We start from the raw sequence: 18,869 nt of genomic DNA on the forward strand, positions 1-18,869 counted from the left end.
AACATTTTCCAGTATTGTCCTGTACTGCATCAAATATTCCTGCACACATATCACAGCCAATTAGTCCAAAACAAATCCTACACTAAGAAGAAAATCAAAAAAAAAACACATGGGTTGCCTCCCAAAAGCGCCTGATTTAACATCGCGGCATGACGCAGGTTACCATTAATCATTTGAGATGGATCATTGCCACCATGTGGTTGTCATCAAACTTGCCAAGATAGTGCTTCACTCACATTAACTCTAAACATTTCACCATTTTTTCAAATTAAGAGCACCAAACGGAGTTACATGCACCACTTCAAAAGGGCAACTCCATTTTGACTTGAGCTTTCCTGGAAACAGTCGTAACCGAGAATTGAATATAATAACCAAATCACCTTCCTTGAATTCCTTGCTACGGGCATACTTGTCATGTAAGTAGTTCATCTTGTCCTTGTATAAGGACGAGCTGGAATAGGCATGGAACCTAAACTCATTAAGTTCATTAAGTTGCTCGACCTACAGATTTGCTGCAACATCCAACTCAAGATTTAACTTTTTCAGTGCCCACATGGCCTTATGTTCTAACTCAACCGGAAGATGGCACGCTTTCCCAAATACCAACCGATACGGAGACATACCAATTGGAGTCTTGTAAGCAGTCTTGTATGCCCACAAAGCATCATCTAGTTTCTTTGACTAGTCAGTCCTATTTGCATTGACAGTTATTGACAATATGCTCTTTATCTCCCTATGGGTGACCTCAACTTGCCCACTAACCTGGCCCTGATAAGGGGTTGATACCTTGTGATTGACACTATACTTGGAAAGTAAAGTATCGAAGGACTTGTTGTAAAAATGAGAACCCCTATCACTGATGATCGCCCTAGGAGTGCCAAACCTTGTAAAAATATTCTTCTTTAAGAAAGCCACGACACTCCGTGCCTCATTGTTGGGCAAAGCCACTGCTTCAACCCACTTGGAGACATAATCAACAGCCACCAGAATATACGTGTTGCCACATGAACTCACAAAAGGCCCCATGAAGTCAATGCCCCACACGTCGAATATGTCAACCTCAAGAATAGTGGTGAGAGGCATTTCATCCTTCTTTGAAATTCCACCAGCTCTCTGACACTCATCACATCACTTCACAAGCTCACCAGCATCTTTATACAATGTTGGCCAATTAAAACCACAGCTAAGCATCCTTGATGCAGTTCTCGCCCCACCATGATGACCACCGTAGAGAGAGGAATTACAAGCATCAAGAATACTCATTTTCTCCTCTTCTACAACGCATCTCCGGACCACACCATCATTACAAATCTTGAACAAATAAGGCTCGTCCTAGTAGTAGTCCAAGCTTTCCCATTTAAGCATCTTCCTTTGGTTACAAGAGAGATCACACGGGACAATGCCAGTCACAAGAAAGTTGGCAAAATCAGCTAAGCAAGGCATGCTATTCACAAATACGGAAAGGAATTGCTCATCCAGGAATAAATCATTAACTTTGAGGCCATCACGGGGCCTACCCTCCTCCAAGCGGTACAAGTGGTCCGCCACTTGGTTTTCACACCCTTTCCGATCAACAATCTCAAGGTCAAACTCTTGAAGCAATAGAACCCATCTCATCAACCGAGCCTTAAAATCCTTCTTTGTCATCAATTAGTGGAGTGATGCATGGTCAGTATGAAGTATCACCTTGGCATCCATGAGATAAGGCCTAAACTTCTCCATGGCGAACGCTATGGCTAGCAACTCTTTTTCCGTCACCGTGTAATTAGCCTGGGCATCATTCATAATTTTGCTTGCATAATACATCGGGTGAAACATCATGTTCACTCTTTGACCCAAGACTGCTCCTACCGCAACATCACTTGCGTCGCATATGAGCTCAAAAGGTAAGATCCAATAGGGTGCGATAATAATGGGAGTGGTTGTTAGTTTGTACTTGAGAAGTTCAAAAGCTATCATGCACTCATCATTAAACATGAACTTTGCATCCTTTTTCAATAATTTGCACAAAGGATTCACTACCTTTGAAATATCCATGATGAACCTTCGGTAGAAACCCGCATGCCCAAGAAAACTCCTAACCCCCTTGACAAAAGTAGGAGCAGGAAGCTTGGAAATCACTTCAATCTTCGCCTTGTCCACCTCAATGCCGTTCTTTGAGATGTTATGGCCGAGGACAATGCCCTCCTCGACCATAAAGTGGCATTTTTTCCAGTTGAGCACTAGATTTGTCTCTTCACATCGGGCCAACACCTTGTCGAGATTCTTTAAACATTCATCTAAGGAATCACCCACAACACTAATATCATCCATGAATACTTCCAAGAAGTCCTCCACCATGTCCGTAAATATAGCCATCATACATCGCTGGAAGGTAGTCGGTGTATTACACAAACCAAATGGCATTCGTGAAAATGCAAAGGACCCGTACGGGCATGTGAAGGTGGTTTCCTCTTGGTCCTCTGGAGCAATCAAAATCTAGTTGTAACCTGCGTACCCATCCAAAAAATAGTAGTAGGCATGCTCGGCAAGTCTATCCAACATTTGGTCAAGAATTTCAATGGAAAATGATCTTTGCGCGTAACTTTATTCCGCTTCCGGTAGTCCATGCATACCCTCCATCCGGTGACAGTCCTGGTTGGGATTAACTCATTTTGCTCATTGGTGACCACAGTCGTACCACCAATCTTCAGCACACATTGTACTGGTGAAGTCCAAGAACTATCCAAGATGGGATACACAACCCCTGCATCTAGCCACTTGATCACCTTCTTCTTGACAACCTCTTGCGTAGCCTCGTTCAACCTCCTTTGATGTTCCACGGAGGGTTTGGCATCATATTCAAGTATAATCGTGGGCATGCAAAAGGCGAGGCTTATTCCCCGAATATCAGCTAGAGTCCATCCAATTGCCTTCTTCCTTCTTTGGAGCACCTCCATAGTGGCATCTACTGTAACACCCCGTAAATTCGGCTTAGGTGTGAATGTGGTAAATGAGTGGTAAGGTTATATTTTCAACATGTGAAGTCCCAACGGGGAAATTGTGGGTAAAATAGTTGTTTCAAAAATCAAGATGGAAAGAGAGGTGCATAAGATTTGACAAAATCGACTAAGTTTGCAGAAGGTCTATCTTCCATCAAGGTTTAGTGAAAATGTGTAAGGAATTGGGGAAAATGCAAAGCAAAAAAGTTGCAGGACTTTGAAATAGATTTCCAACGATATATTATGGAGCCTGAACGGATCTCTGTACAAAAAGTTATGTGCGTTTTTTAGAACAGTACGCGTATGCGCGCCCGGTAGCGCGAACACTGGCGCGAACAAGCCTCCAGGTGCGCGATCGTGCTAGTGGCAGGCAGTGTTACTGCCGTTTAGCGCGAACAAGCCTCCAGGTGCTCGATCGCGCTAGTGGGGGTCGTTTTAAAGCTATATTTCGTCCCCCCCCCCCTCCCCCTAGCCCCAAAACATAAAAACTTGCTCTAGAAAGGGGAACTCTCAAAAACCTAACTCCTTAAGGGTCCTTCCACCACCCAAGATAAGTTCTAATGGTGATTCTAAGTTAATTTCAATTTCCCAATATCTTATTAACATGGGTAAACCCTCCATATCATTACATATTCGATTGGGTCATCATTGTTGAGAGAAGGAAGCCTAGAACTCAAAATTCAAGGGTTTGAACTTCGAAAAGGTAATGTCTTCACCCTCTAATTGATTCTAGCATTGGTTTAATGATTATAGAGATATGAGTTGATGGGTTTGATAGAAAAGCATGAACGATTATAGGTTTGGGGTGTTGAGTGTTGATTATTGGTTAAGGGTGTTGTCTAGCTTATGGGTGATAAAGAATAATATCGATTACAACCATTTGAGACTTTAGAATTTATCTAGGGGCAAGGAAATGGGTTGTTGGGTGTAGAGACACCATTAATAAGGACTATGAAGCTTTATTTTCACCAATTGTTTGATGAAATGCTTAAGTGACCAAAACATGAGCATTATAGCTAATATGGAATCCCTTTGACTTGTATTGCTATAGATTAAAGTTGAAAGGGTTGACAAACGTTGTATTACACTCAAGAGCCGAAAGTTAAGGTATGTAAGGCTAACTCTTTACATTTGGGAATGTCTATGATTCTCCCTACGTCATATTCATTATGACCCTTACCAGTTTCCTCAGAAAGTAACTATGACCTAGTTCCCTTAATGGTAGTAGAACTTCTATTCTCTAGATGGCATAGTTTCATAATCATTAGATATTCTATGAGTCTCAGTTATAACAGATCAACTTATTATGAATATTCATCTCAGTCTAATCCTATTCACTATTACAGTATCTTGTCACTTGGTATGGCTCATTATTTCAGTATCATTTATTACAGTATGATTCTCAGTTCCTGATTCTAAATTCCTGAATGTTGAACACCTGTATTTTGGCCTGAGGCTGTAGTTTATGCTTTATGCATTTTTGGGACTGAGGCCGTAGCTTGTGCACATGTATGTATATTAGGCCCGAGGCTGTAGCTTTCAGATAAACAGGTTGTTCATCATTCTGAAGAGGGAGTATTCATATCCTTACTTCCTTGTCCAGTTATCAGTTTATCAGCTAGCAGTTCAGTTTCAATTTCAGTATTTACAACTCTTTAGTTCAGCTATTTTACATACCAGTGCAATTCAAATGTATTGACGTCCCTTTTTCCCGGGGCCTGCATCTCGCGATGCAGGTAACGATTTTCAGGTTGACGATTCTGCTTGTTAGGACATCTGGTATCAGCTGTTGGTGAGCCCCAGTCTTTCGGGGCCTTATCTCTCTTTTGTGTTTGTCATTATAGTATTTTCGGTTAATAAGGTATACCGGGGACCTTGTCCCGTTAAACAGTTGGCATTTTCAGTATTCCTTAGAAGCTTCGTAGACTATAACCCAGTCAGTCAAATATTAGCAGGCTTTCATGTGTTAGCCTTGTCGGCTACTTGTTTATACTTGCAGACCTTTCAGTATTTTCCGCATCTATGATATTTCAGTCAGACTTTTTAGCAGATTATCATGTTTTACATTTACCTCTAGCTCATAGTTATACCACATGTTGATCCAGCCATGCAGTTGGTTCGCTCGGTCACATGCAGTCAGGCACCGAGTGCCGTATTACGCCCAGGCCATGGTTCGGGGCGTGACAAAGCTTGGTATCAGAGCCCTAGGTTCAATAGTCCTAGGGAGTCTATGAAGCCGTGTCCAGTGGGGTCTCTTTTATGTGTGTGCGCGCGCCACACATGTAAATAGTTGACCACCAAGACATCTAGGATTGTTCCATTTCTTTCATACTCTAGATCGTGCAGTTAGAGCTATGCTTTCAGGAATCTGTCTAACCCATGCGAATTGCGTATTTCAGAAGAAAAAAAATGCTTGCAAAAAGAAAGTACACCAGGAGGGCCTCAGCTACTAGCCAGGGGGCCACAACTAATGCTGCTCAGGAGGAGGACACTCCAGCCCAGGGGGTTGCACCAGGCTCAGTGCCCAATGCTTCAGACATGGATGTCAGGGGAGCTATCCAGTTGCTCACCCAGATTGTTGCTACCCAGGCCCAAAGGCAGGGAACAAGTGATGTTCATGAGACGGGTAGTTCCAGGTCTTGGGAATTCCTCAACATGAAACATCCCGTCTTCACAGGCTCCAAAAAGGATGAGGATCCGCAAAACTTCATTGATGAGGTTCAGAAGATATTTCGAGTGATGCATGCTACAGAAACTGAGGCAGCAGAGCTTGCTGCGTACCAGCTGAAGGATGTTGCCAACACTTGGTATGAAACGTGTGAAGAATCCCGAGGGAGGATGCGGATCCTGCAACTTGGAAGGAGTTTGCAGATGCGTTCCTTGAGCCCTTTCTACCCATTGAGGTCTTGGAAGCTAAGGCTTTGGATTTTGAGAGACTCAGACAGAATGATATGAGTGTGAATGAGTACTACCTCAAGTTTGTCTCTCTGGCCAAGTATGCTCCAAAAATGGTACGTGATATGAGGGCCAGAGTTAGGCGGTTTGTGTTGGGGCTTTCAGATGATTTATTTGCTGATGCTAATATAGTTGCTCAGAATAATGACATAACCATCACTAAGATGGTTGCCTTTGTTCAAGGGAACGAAGACAGGTTGAAAGAAGAAGAGCGGCTACAGAAAGAGAAAGACAGGGAATTCAGCAAGAGAGCTAAGTCTGTAGGAAATTTGAGCCATGGGGGATCTCAAGCAGGAGGCAATCGCCAGTTCTTCAGGAAATCAAAATCAGGACCCGCTCCATCTTCAGCTAGTGCACCGATTCAAAGGTCCAAGTTTAACAAGAAAAACCAAAATTTCAGAGCAGCAGGTTCACAGTCATAGACTAGTGTGGGCTACAGAGGCCTGGAGTACCCTATTCGCAACATGTGTGGTAAGAAGCATCAAGTGGTGTGTCGTTTGGGCACAAATGGTTGCTTTGGGTGCGGTCAGCAGGGCCACTTCTTGACGGATTGTCCATCAGCAAAGCAGAACAATGGAGTCAATGTAGCTCAGTCCACTAATTCAGCAGCCCATCATAACTCTCAGGCTCAGCAAGGGCGCGGCGCAGCAAAGTCTAATAATGCAGGCGGTGGACGAAACCGCTTGTATGCACTGGCAGACTATCAGGATACAGAGGCTCGTGGAGATGTTGTCACGGGTATGCTAACAATATTTACTTTTGATGTCTATGCTCTTATAGATCCGGGATCCACCCTATCTTATGTAACCCCATATATTGCAAAGAAATTTGGGATAGAACCAGAAAGTGTATCTATATGGGATGTCTAGTTAAAGTGCATCATCGTCTTACTGTAGCAGACTTAGTAGAATTGGAGATGTTAGACTTCGATGTGATCATGGGAATGGATTGGTTAGAGTCATGTTATGCCAAAGTGGGTTGTAGAACCAAAATAGTAAGTTTTTGAATTTCCCGGTGTACCAGTCTTAGAATGGAAGGGTGACGCAGTAACACCTAGGGGTAGGTTTATTTCCAACCTTAAAGCCAGCAAGATGATCTCCAAGGGATATATCTACCACCTGGTTCGAGTTAAGGATGCAGATGCTCAGATTCCCACTCTCCAATCGGTACCAATTGTAAATGAGTTTCCAGAAGTGTTTCCCGAAGATCTCCCTAGAGTCCCTCCCGATAGAGAGATTGACTTTGGAATTGATCTACTTCCAGGCACTAAGTCGATATCTATTCCGCCTTATAGAATGGCTCCAGCAGAGTTAAAAGAGTTAAAGGTCCAGTTGAAAGATCTTCTAGATAAGGGATTTATAAGGCCAAGTGTCTCACCTTGGGGCGCACCGGTCTTGTTTGTCCGAAAGAAGGATGGGTCCTTGCGTATGTGCATTGACTATCATCAGTTGAATAAAGTCACCATCAAGAACAAGTACCCTCTTCCCAGAATAGACGATTTATTTGATCAACTTCAGGGTGCCCGGTGTTATTCCAAGATTGACCTCAGATCGGGATACCATCAGTTGAAGGTTAAGGAAGTTGATATTCCAAAAAAACAACTTTTAGGACTCGATATGGGCATTTCGAATTTTTGGTAATGTCATTTGGTTTAACGAATGCACCAGCAGCTTTCATGGACCTTATGAATAGGGTCTTCAAGCCTTATCTTGATTTTTTTTGTTATCGTGTTTATTGATGACATCTTGATTTATTCCCATAGCGAGACTGACCATGCAGAACATCTTAGAATTGTGTTGCAGACACTGCAGGATCACAAGCTATATGCAAAATTTTCCAAGTGTGAATTTTGGTTGAAATCAGTAGCGTTTTTGGGCCATGTCATCTCAGGGGAAGGCGTGAAGGTGGACTCTCACAAAATAGAGGCAGTGAAGAATTGGCCTAGACCCACCTCAGTATCCGATATAAGAAGTTTCTTGGGTCTAGCAAGCTATTATAGGCATTTCGTAGAGGGATTTTCTTCTATCTCATCCCCATTGACTAGATTAACTCAGAAGAAAGTCAAGTTTCAATGGTCGGACGCGTGCGAGAAAAGTTTTGAGGAGTTAAAGAAAAGGTTGACTTCAGCTCCAGTCCTAACACTACCGGAAGGAACCGGAGGGTTCGTTGTTTATTGTGATGCTTCAGGGGTTGGTCTTGGGTGTGTATTAATGCAGCACGGCAAAGTCATAGCCTACGTGTCGAGACAACTCAAGGCTCATGAGAAGAATTATCCGACTCATGATCTTGAATTAGCAGCTATGGTGTTTGCGCTTAAGATCTGGCGCCATTAATTGTATGGGTTACATGTTGAAATTTTTATAGATCACAAGAGCCTCCAGTACATCTTCAAGCAAAGAGAATTAAATCTACGTCAGAGAAGGTGGATCGAATTACTTAAAGATTATGATGTTGATATCCTCTATCATCCAGGAAAAGCAAATGTTGTAGCCGATGCTCTCAGTCGGCGTTCTATGGGCAGCTTAGCTCATGTTGAGGCAGACAAGCAAACTATGGTGAAGGAAGTCCACCGCTTAGCAAGTCTAGGAGTTCGACTTTTGGACTCCGAAGATGGTGGTGTTGTTCTCCAGAACAGGGCTGAATCCTCCTTAGTAGCTGAAGTGAAGGAAAAACAGTTCAGTGATCCCTACTTATTGCAGTTGACGGAGGGAATTCACAAACACAAGACTATGGCTTTTGAACAAGGGGGAGATGATGGTACTTTGAGATACAGAGGCAGACTATGTGTTCCAAACGTAGATGGGCTCAGAGAGATGATTATGTCAGAAGCCCACAATTCTAGGTATTCTATTCACCCAGGTTCCACAAAGATGTATCATGATCTTAAGGAGGTTTATTGGTGGAACGATATGAAAAAGAATATAGCAGATTTCGTGGCTAAGTGTCCAAATTGCCAGTAGGTGAAAGTCGAACACCAAAGGCCTGGCGGTTTAACTCAAAATATAGAAATTTCCATTTGGAAATGGGAGATGATAAACATGGACTTCATAACCGGTCTACCTCGCTCGTTTCGGAAGCATGATTCGATTTGGGTGATTGTAGACCGACTTACCAAGTCAGCTCACTTCTTGCCAGTAAAGGCTACAGATTCGGCCGAGGATTATGCCAAGTTGTATATCAAAGAAATTGTCCGATTGCATGGGACTCCCTTGTCCATTATCTCAGATCGTGGTGCTCAATTCACAGCAAACTTTTGGAAATCCTTTCAGAAGGGATTGGGCACAAGGGTGAACCTCAGCACCGCTTTTCATCCTCAGACAGATGGACAGGCGGAACGCACCATTCAGACTCTGGAGGATATGTTGAGGGCGTGTGTTATTAATTTGAAAGGTAATTGGGACGATCATCTACCTCTCATTGAATTTGCTTACAATAACAGCTATCACTCTAGTATCAAGATGGCACCGTACGAAGCTCTGTATGGGCGAAGGTGTAGATCACCAATTGATTGGTTCGAAGTCGGAGAAGCAGAGTTGTTAGGACCCGATTTGGTCTATCAGGCTATGGAGAAAGTCAACTTAATACAAAGGCATTTGAAGACGGCTCAAAGTTGCCAAAAGTCCTATTCAGACGTCCGGCGTAGAGACTTAGAGTTCCAAGTTGATGATTGGGTATTTTTGAAAGTATCGCCCATGAAAGGCGTTATGAGATTTGGGAAGAAAAGGAAACTTAGTCCCCGCTATATTGGTCCACATAGAATCCTGCGAAGGATCGGACAGGTGGCTTATGAGTTAGAATTGCCACAAGAACTAGCTGCCGTACACCCAGTGTTCCATGTGTCCATGTTGAAGAAATTCATGGGAGACCCATCACTTGTGGTTCCTACAGAGGTTATAGGGGTTAAAGACAGCCTATCTTATGAAGAAATTCCAGTGGCTATTCTTGATCGTCAAATTCGCAAGCTCAGAACTAAGGAAATTGCTTCAGTAAAAGTTCTTTGGAGGAATCAAAAGATTGAAGAGGCTACATGGGAAGCCGAGGAGGACATGAAGTCCAGATATCCCCATCTCTTTGAAGGGCAAAAGGAAAATATGGAAGGTAATTGACCTTTCCATTCAGTTATTATATTATAATCTCCATGTTCTTCAGTATTTACTCAGCTTAGAACTCAATCATTACGTACTCATTCAATTGGATACACATGTATTCATGATATTTCAATATTCGCATATCACCATCACACCCGTTTAATGTCCATATATAGTCGTAGTTGCAACCAGGACCATCATTCGAGGACGAATGATCCCAAGGGGGAGATAATGTAACACCCCGTAAATTTGGCTTAGGTGTGAATGTGGTAAATGAGTGGTAAGGTTATATTTTGAACATGTGAAGTCCCAATGGGATGATTGTGGGTAAAATAGTTGTTTCAAAAATAAAGATGGAAAGAGAGGTGCATAAGATTTGACAAAATCGACTAAGTTTGCAGAAGGTCTGTCTTCCATTAAGTTCGAGTGAAAATGTGTAAGGAATTGGGGAAAACGCAAAGCATGAAAGTTGTAGGCCTTTGAAATATCTTTCCAACAATATATTATGGAGCCCGAACGGATCTCTGTGAAAAAAGTTATGTGCGTTTTTCAGAACAGTACGCGTATGCGCGCCCGGTAGCGCGCACAAGCCTCCAGGTGCGCGATCGCGCTAGTGGGAGGCAGTGTTACTGCCGTTTAGCGTGAACACTAGCGCGAACAAGCCTCCAGGTGCGTGATCGCGCTAGTGGGGATCATTTTAAAGCTATATTTCGTCCCCCACAGCCCCATACATAACAACTTGCTCTAGAAAGGGGAACTCTCAAAAACCTAACTCCTTAAAGGTCCTTCCACCACCCAAGGTAAGTTCTAATGGTGATTATAAGTTAATTTCAATTTCCCAGTATCTTATTAACATGGGTAAACCCCCATGTCATTAGATATTCGATTGGGTCATCATTGTTGAGAGAAGGAAGCCTAGAACTCGAAATTCAAGGGTTTGAACTTCGAAAAGGTAATGTCTTCACCCTCTAATTGATTCTAGCATTGGTTTAATGATTATAAACCCTAGTTCATGAGATATGAGTTGATGGGTTTGATAGAAAAGTATGAACGATTATGGTTTGGGGTGTTGAGTGTCTATTATTGGTTAAGGGTGTTGTCTAGCTTATGGGTGATAAAGAATAATATCGATTACAACCATTTGAGACTTTAGAATTTATCTAGGGGCAAGGAAATGGGTTGTTGGGTGTAGAGACACCATTAATAAGGACTATGAAGCTTTATTTTCACCAAGTGTTTGATGAAATGCTTAAGTGACCAAAACATGAGCATTATAGCTAATATGGAATCCCTTTGACTTGTATTGCTATTGATTAAAGTTGAAAGGGTTGACAAACGTTGTATTACGCTCAAGAGCTGGAAGTTAAGGTATGTAAGGCTAACTCTTTACGTTTGGGAATGTCTATGATTCTCCCTACGTCATATTCATTATGACCCTTACCAGTTTCCTCAGAAAGTAACTATGACCTAGTTCCCTCAATAGTAGTAAAACTTCTATTCTATAGATGGCATAGTTTCATAATCATTAGATATTCTATGAGTCTCAGTTATGACAGATCAACTTATTATGAATATTCATCTCAGTCTAATCCTATTCACTATTACAGTATCATGTCACTTGGTATGGCTCATTATTTCAGTATCATTTATTACAGTATGATTCTCAGTTCCAGATTCTAAATTCCTGAATGTTGAACACCTGTATTTGGGCCTGAGGCCGTGGTTTATGCTTTATGCATTTTTGGGCCTGAGGCCGTAGTTATGTATACGTATACTTGGGCCTGAGGCCGTAGCTTGTGCACATGTATATATATTGGGCCCGAGGCCGTAGCTTATCTGATAAACAGGTTGTTCATCAGTCAGAAGAGGGAGTATTCATATCCTTACTTCCTTGTCCAGTTATCAGTTTATCAGCTAGCAGTTCAGTTTCAGTTTCAGTATTTACAGCTCTTTTGTTCAGCTATTTTACATACCAGTGCAATTCAAATGTACTGACGTCCCTTTTGCCCGGGGCCTGCATCTCGCGATGCAGGTAACAATTTTCAGGTTGACGATTCTGCTTGTTAGGACATCTCGCATCAGCTGTTGGTGAGCCCCAGTCTTTCGGGGCCTTATCTCTCTTTTGTGTTAGTCATTATAGTATTTTCGATTAATAAGGTATACCGGGGACCTTGTCCCGGTAAATAGTTGGCATTTTCAGTATTCCTTAGAGGCTTCATAGATTATAACCCAGTCAGTCAGATATTAGCAGGCTTTCATGTGTTAGCCTTGTCGGCTACTTGTTTATACTTGCAGACCTTTCAGTATTTTCCGCATCTATGATATTTCAGTCAGACTTTTTAGCAGATTATCATGTTTTACATTTACCTCTAGCTCATAGTTATACCACATGTTGATCCAGCCGTGCAGTTGGTTCGCTCGGTGACATGCAGTCAGGCACCGAGTGCCGTGTTACGCCCAGGCCATGGTTCGGGGCGTGACATCTACTGGCACGTTAGTAAGACACGAAGAAAGAATAACATGTCAAGTTTAACTAGGGCCCAAGAATTCGTACTTGAGGTATAAAGGCAAAGGCTTCAACTCCAATATGGGAGGTTCCTCAATTGAGGGCATTGTTGGCGGAGTCTTTCTTTTCTCAAATTCCAAGGAAAGCTTACGGGGCTCATAAGAGTAAGAACCCATTCCGTGCAAAGCATTGACACACTCCACCAAACCTTCATCCTCTATCACATCATGGTTCTACAATACCGCTTCTAAAGGATCCTCCACATTGATCATGGCACTTGTGTCATCAACTATCACCTCCGTTACCAGATCCACAAAAGAGCAAACTTCAGTACGATTTTGCACACATGGAACACAACTTTTCATCACCCACCTGGAAGGTGAGCTCCCCTGCTTCCAAATCAACCAATGCCTTCCTAGTTGCTAGGAAAGGCCTTCCCAATATTATAGGCACCTGATAGTCGACTTCTCAGTCGAGAATCACAAAATCCGCAGGCAAAATAACTTGTTAACACGGACAAGAACATCATCAATAATACCAAGCGGTCTCTTCATTGTTCTATTCGCCATTTGCAATCTCATTGAAGTAGCTCTCGGGTTACCAATACCCAAAGTTTTGAGCAGGGAGTAAGGAATCAAATTTATACTTGCCCCCAAATCACACAAGGCCTTTGCAAATCCGCACTCCCAATGGTAAATGGGATGGTGAATACACCGCGATTTTCAAGCTTTGGAGCCATTGAGTGCACAATTGCACTCATTTGATGAGTCATTTTGATGGTCTCACAATCCATATATCTCTTTTTAGTCACCTAGACTTTCATAAGCTTGGCGTAACCCGACATTTGCTCAAGAGCTTCCACCAAAGGAACATTGAACGACAAGTTTTTCATCATCTCAATAATCTTCTTGAATTGGTTTGCATTCTTTTGCTTTGCAAGTCTTTGAGGGTAAGGTGGAGGAGGCCTGGGCAAGGAAGCCATAGCCTTGGGCACTACCATTTCCGGTATGTCTATCACGTGTTCCCTAGACGGGTTCACTTCATTTTGAGTCTCCACCTCATTATCATGGATATCAATTCTCACTTCAGCATTCAAATTCTCTGCACTCACTTGCTCATCAAATATTGGAACATCATCATCTTGCACTTCAACCTCATCACTCATAACTTCCTTTTGCTTGGAGGTATTTACTTCACCACCTCTACCGCTCCTTGTGATCACCGCCATTACATGCCCGGTATTGTTCCCGCCCTTTGAGTTTACTACCGTATCACTAGGTAGATCCTCCTTAGGGCGAGTGTTCAAAGATTGTGAAATCTGGCCAAGTTGAACCTCCAAGTTTCGGATACAAGTATTATGGGATGCCAACTGGGAATCAGAGTCGGCATTCTTTTTCATCATTTGCTTAAACATCATCTCGATCCTTCCCATCTAATTGTTTGACGAGCTAGGACCTTGGGCCGGAAATGGAGGCGGGTTGTTTGGCTGTTGATACATCGAATGACTTTGAAAGCCCAGCCCCCGATTCCCTTGATTATCACTATTCCAACCCCCTTGATTGTTGTTTCCTCCCAATTGCTATTGTTGCCACCCTAGTTTCCATAGTTATTCTGGTTGCTCAAATTTTGATTATTCTTTTCCTTGTTGGTTTTTATTCCCCAAATTTCCTTGAGATCTCCACTGTTGTTGTTGATTCGGAGCATTGCCCCGTCGTCCTTGGTAGTTGTTTACATACTGAACTTCTTCACTTTGTTCATCATACCCATCATCTTGATTGAAACCACTACTACTCTTCTCATATTGATCCGGACTTCCTTGACTTTGTTGACCTCTTTGTCGCCTCTTGTAGACCAACATGTCTACTCCTTACATAGCATTTACGTTTCTTGGCGCTTCAACATGCTGCAATTGATCTTTTTCATACCGGTTCATTATTGTAGTCAACACCGTTATTGCTTGGCCAGGGTCGTGGAGCTCTTTGTGTAGGTGGATGACAGTGGGATCACCTTGTGGCACATTAGCTCGACTTTGCCAAGCCGAGGAAGTATCTGTCATCTCATCCAATATCTCACATGCCTCAGCATAAGGTGTGTTCATAAAGTTTCCCCCATGCTAGCTGGTTCACTACACACTGATTGGGTGTGTTAATACCACGGTAGAACGTTTGCTGGATCATTGCTTCGTTATGTCATTGTTCGGACATCTTTTACCATCGTCCGATACCTCTCCCAGATCTCATGAAGTTGTTCATTAGGATCCTGTTTGAAAGCCAGGATCTCATTTATCAATGTCTCTATATGTCCCGGTGAGAAAAACATAGCTATAAACTTGTCGGCCAACTCATCCCACGTAGTGATTGAATGGTTGGGAAGTCTTTTGAGCCTGTCCAAAGATTTCCCTCTAAGTGAAAAAGGGAACACTCTCAATCTCAATGCATCCTCTGACATATTTGTCTGTTTGCTTCCCCAATAGGTATACACAAAGCCCTTTAGATGTTTATATGAATTCTGATGGGGAGCGCCTGTGAAGTACCCTCATTGCTCCAATAAAGTCAACATCACATTTGTAATCTGGAAATTGCCCGCCCGGATCCGGGGTGAGACAATTGCTCTTGCATAACCTTCATTTGGAAGCACCCGAGGAGCAACACATGCAGGAGCTAGGGGAGGGTCTGTAATATTGTCATTGGCTTGGCGGCCTCTTCTTTGAGCTTGAGGTACTAGAGGCACCTCATCTTCACCTTTATCATCTACCTCCTCCCTATACCGCTATAAAATGGCAAGAGTGGTCGATGCAGCTTTTACCCGAAAGGTCGGGATAGATATCCACAAGGAGCTAATATTGGTTGGGAATTGGGTTTCTATCAAATCTAGCTATGCGTGTTGTTCTTGATTGCACTTCTAACCATGCTTTGTTTTGTTTCTATTCTACTTTTATGCTAATGAATGCTGAAAGTATTCTAAGTATAATCTTTTAAGGGTTTTCTCAATTAATAAAAGACAATAGGGAAGTGACTTACACCTAGGTGAGCATCTAACGGGGTCTAAAACTTAGGACAAACTTTCTATAATTGGGATCATGATATAACCATTGCACATAATTACTCACTCTATACCTCTCGGTAGTTCGAGTGACTTTGCCCTAATTGGCTTTCTCAAGCTCAATTGGGTGTTCAAACAATGCAAGCAAAATTGGCTCAAGTTGGGTATTACTATCTCTAGGTTTCAACCTTTAATTAGGGCTATTAATCTCTTGAATGCACCTCAATTCCTTGTTATCCTGAATTTCCTAGACATAGTCTCTCTTTCTCAAGAAGAGTCTAAGTAATATAGGCAAGAATCAGTGTTTGCAACCACCAATTCTACAATTAAAGCATGAATCAAGCTAAATATCATTAACCTATAAATAGTTCAACCCTAAAATTGAAAACCCATTAAACACCCACACTAGGGTATGGTTATTGTGACGATCCGACCCGTCGTCACGTGAGTTACCGCCCTGTTTCCCCCATTTTCTGCTTCTTCATGCTTCATTATAAGAGTCTTGTGTGAACAGGTTGATTTGGATTGGTTTTAGAAGGAAATGAGACACTTAGTCTCTTTAGGTAAGGTTTGGTTTGGAAAAGTCAACCGGATGTTGACCTATGTGTTAGAGGGCTCGGATTTGAATTCTGATGATTCGGTTAGCTTCGGGGGATGATTTATGACTTAGGAGCGCGATCGGAAGTGATTTTGGACGTCCGGTGTAGAATTAGGCTTGAATTGGCGAAGTTAGTATTTTGGCGAATTCCGGTTGATAGGTGAGATTTTGATCCGAGGATCGGAATGGAATCCCGAGAGTTGCTGTAGCTTCATTATGTGATTTGGGATGTGTGTGCAAAATTTCAGGTCATTAGGAGGTGATTTGGTTGGGTTTTTGATCGAATGCGTATTTCAGAAGTTTTTGAAGAACCTAGGCTTGAATTCGGTGAGAATTGATGATTTTAGTGTTGTTTGATGTGTTTTGATGACTGGAGAAAGTTTGAATGATGTTTAGGATGGATTGGCACTTTTGGTTGAGGTCCCAGGGGCCTCAGGGTGATTTCGGATGGCCATCAGGATGAATTTTGGACTTGATGCATTGCTAAAGATTGCTGGTATCTGGTATTTCCGCATCTGCGGAAAAGGGCCGCAGATGCGGTTCCGCAGATGCGAATAAGGGATCGCAGGTGCGGGTGTTGGCCATTTGGAGGAATTCCGCAGAAGCGGATGATATCCGCAGGTGCGGTCTCCGCAGATGCGGAATAGTAACCGCAGAAGCGGTCCGTTCATGCAAGGGAGGTTCCGCAGAAGCGGAGGCTTGACCGCAGAAGCGGTGTCCACAGAAGCGGAGATTGACCGCATAAGCGGACCTGGGCATAGTGAAGATCCGCAGAAGCGCAGGGAAAACCGCAGAAGCGGTAACCGCAGGTGCGGTTCATTTATCGCAGATGCAAAAATGACTGATCAGAGAAGGATTTTAAAAGCTCATTTTGTTCCGCGAGCTAAGGTTTATTTCCACCATTTTTGGTCAACCTTAAGAGCTTTTGGACGGAATTTGAAGGTGATTTCAACTGGGTGTGATTGGAGGTGAGTTCTCTGACCTAAATACATGATTTAATTGTAGAACTAACATAGAAATTCATGAAAATTTATAAAAAGGGGGAAGAACTAGGGCTTGAGTTGTGGTATTTCAAATTGGGTTTTGATGGGTCATTTGAGCTCGGATTTGGGAGTTCTTGATATATATAAACTCGTGGCGAGATAAGGAATCCGATGATGGTAAATTTTTTGATTTTTGAGATATGGGCCCGGGGCTCGGGTTTTGCAAATTTCGTGATTTTCGATGTTTTTCGATTCTTTTCGATTGGGTTATGTTCCCTTAGCCTATTTTGATATATTCGTTGTGGTTTTGACCAGATTCGACGCGCGAGGAGGCCGATTTTAGAGGCAAGGGTATAGCGAGCTAGGATTTGGCCGGCTCAAGGTGAGTAATGATAGTAAATGATATCCTGAGGGTTTGAAACCTCGGATTTGCACAACGTAGTGCTGTATTGAGGTGAAACTCGCGCTTAAATGGCGAGCGCGGGGTTGTTTACTACTAGGGATTGTGACTTGGTCCGTCCCGATTAATATTTTTACCGCGTAGTTGACTGAAATGTATTTGTTATCAACATGATTTGGGTCTATTGCCATATTTTTGGCTTCATGCCGACTACTTGAATCCTTCGTGGATTTTTATCACTGTTTCCTCACTATTTTGATATACTACTTGAACTCAGTACTGTTGATTATACTGTTTTACAAACTCAGCTGCATAAATTGAACTTTGAGACTCAAATGATATTTCCACTGTTGTTTGGGCTGAGCACTACTATTTTATTGGTGCCTGAGGGGCTTATGATGTTTCTAGACTGAGTGAGGCCGAGGGCCATATGTGAGGAGGCTTTCAGGCCTCGAGTGTGATGTGAGGAGGCTTTCAGGCCTCGAGTGTGATGTGAGGAGGATTTCAGGCCTCGAGTGTGATGTGAGGAGGCTTTNACAACAACAACAACCCAGTGTGGTCCCACAAGTGGGGTCTGGGGAGGGTAGGATGTACGCAGCCTTACCCCTACCCTGGAAGGGCAGAGAGACTGTTTCCGATAGACCCTCGGCTAAAGAAGGCGAGAGAAGCCCTGGTAGCAAGTAATAGTAAAATAATAATTAGAAAACTAAATCGGAGATAGCAACAGATAATATGAAAGGGGTACTGATAACAAGTAGCAGTAAGATAACATATTTAGAAAACTAAATATGTAATTCAAGGAAAATATAAGGCATATTTGCACCCATAGTCAGATTCCCTTTGCATGAATTCACAATTCACTGATCCAGTGATTCAATGAATTCACAATGTTGGCAATTTGGCATTCAACAGTCGGTGAATTAAAGAAGGAAAGGTTATATACATAAGTTATGTCATCAAAGGATAAGCACAATTAATTTATTGTTGGCAACGTTTCTTGTGGAAAATCACCTAAATTACCTTGTGCACTTATGTGTTTTCATGCCTTTGGTTATTATTTATTATTATTACTCACTGGGTCGGAGTACTCACATTACTCCCTGCACCATGCGTGCAGATTGAGGCATAGCAGAGTCCGCACCTGAGCACTGATTCCTTCCAGACCAGGCAGCGAGTTGGAGTTACGAGGTAGCTGTTGACATCCGCAACCCCTTGTCTCCCCTATCTTACATCATTTATGTTTTCCTCAGACTATTGTATCGGATATTACTCTTTGTAGACTTATAGCAAACTCTGTAGTAGCTCATGACTTGTGA

At 42.6% G+C, this 18,869-nt stretch overlaps 1 protein-coding gene across 1 annotated transcript in view; it reads left to right on the forward strand.

Annotated features, from left to right (window-relative positions):
* The first annotated feature begins 6,400 nt into the window (after positions 1-6,400).
* The window catches only part of LOC109205913, a 60,790-nt gene continuing 48,321 nt past the window's right edge, over positions 6,401-18,869 (forward strand). Inside the window, exons 1-5 of the mRNA XM_019368678.1 lie at positions 6,401-6,674; positions 6,960-7,304; positions 8,409-8,795; positions 9,072-9,306; positions 9,904-10,034. Of these exons, the coding sequence (XP_019224223.1) occupies positions 6,401-6,674; positions 6,960-7,304; positions 8,409-8,795; positions 9,072-9,306; positions 9,904-10,034 (1,372 nt within the window). The remainder of the gene's footprint in view (positions 6,675-6,959; positions 7,305-8,408; positions 8,796-9,071; positions 9,307-9,903; positions 10,035-18,869) is intronic.

The sequence above is a fragment of the Nicotiana attenuata genome, unplaced genomic scaffold (genome assembly GCF_001879085.1).
Source record: "Nicotiana attenuata strain UT unplaced genomic scaffold, NIATTr2, whole genome shotgun sequence".
Lineage (NCBI taxonomy): Eukaryota > Viridiplantae > Streptophyta > Magnoliopsida > Solanales > Solanaceae > Nicotiana > Nicotiana attenuata.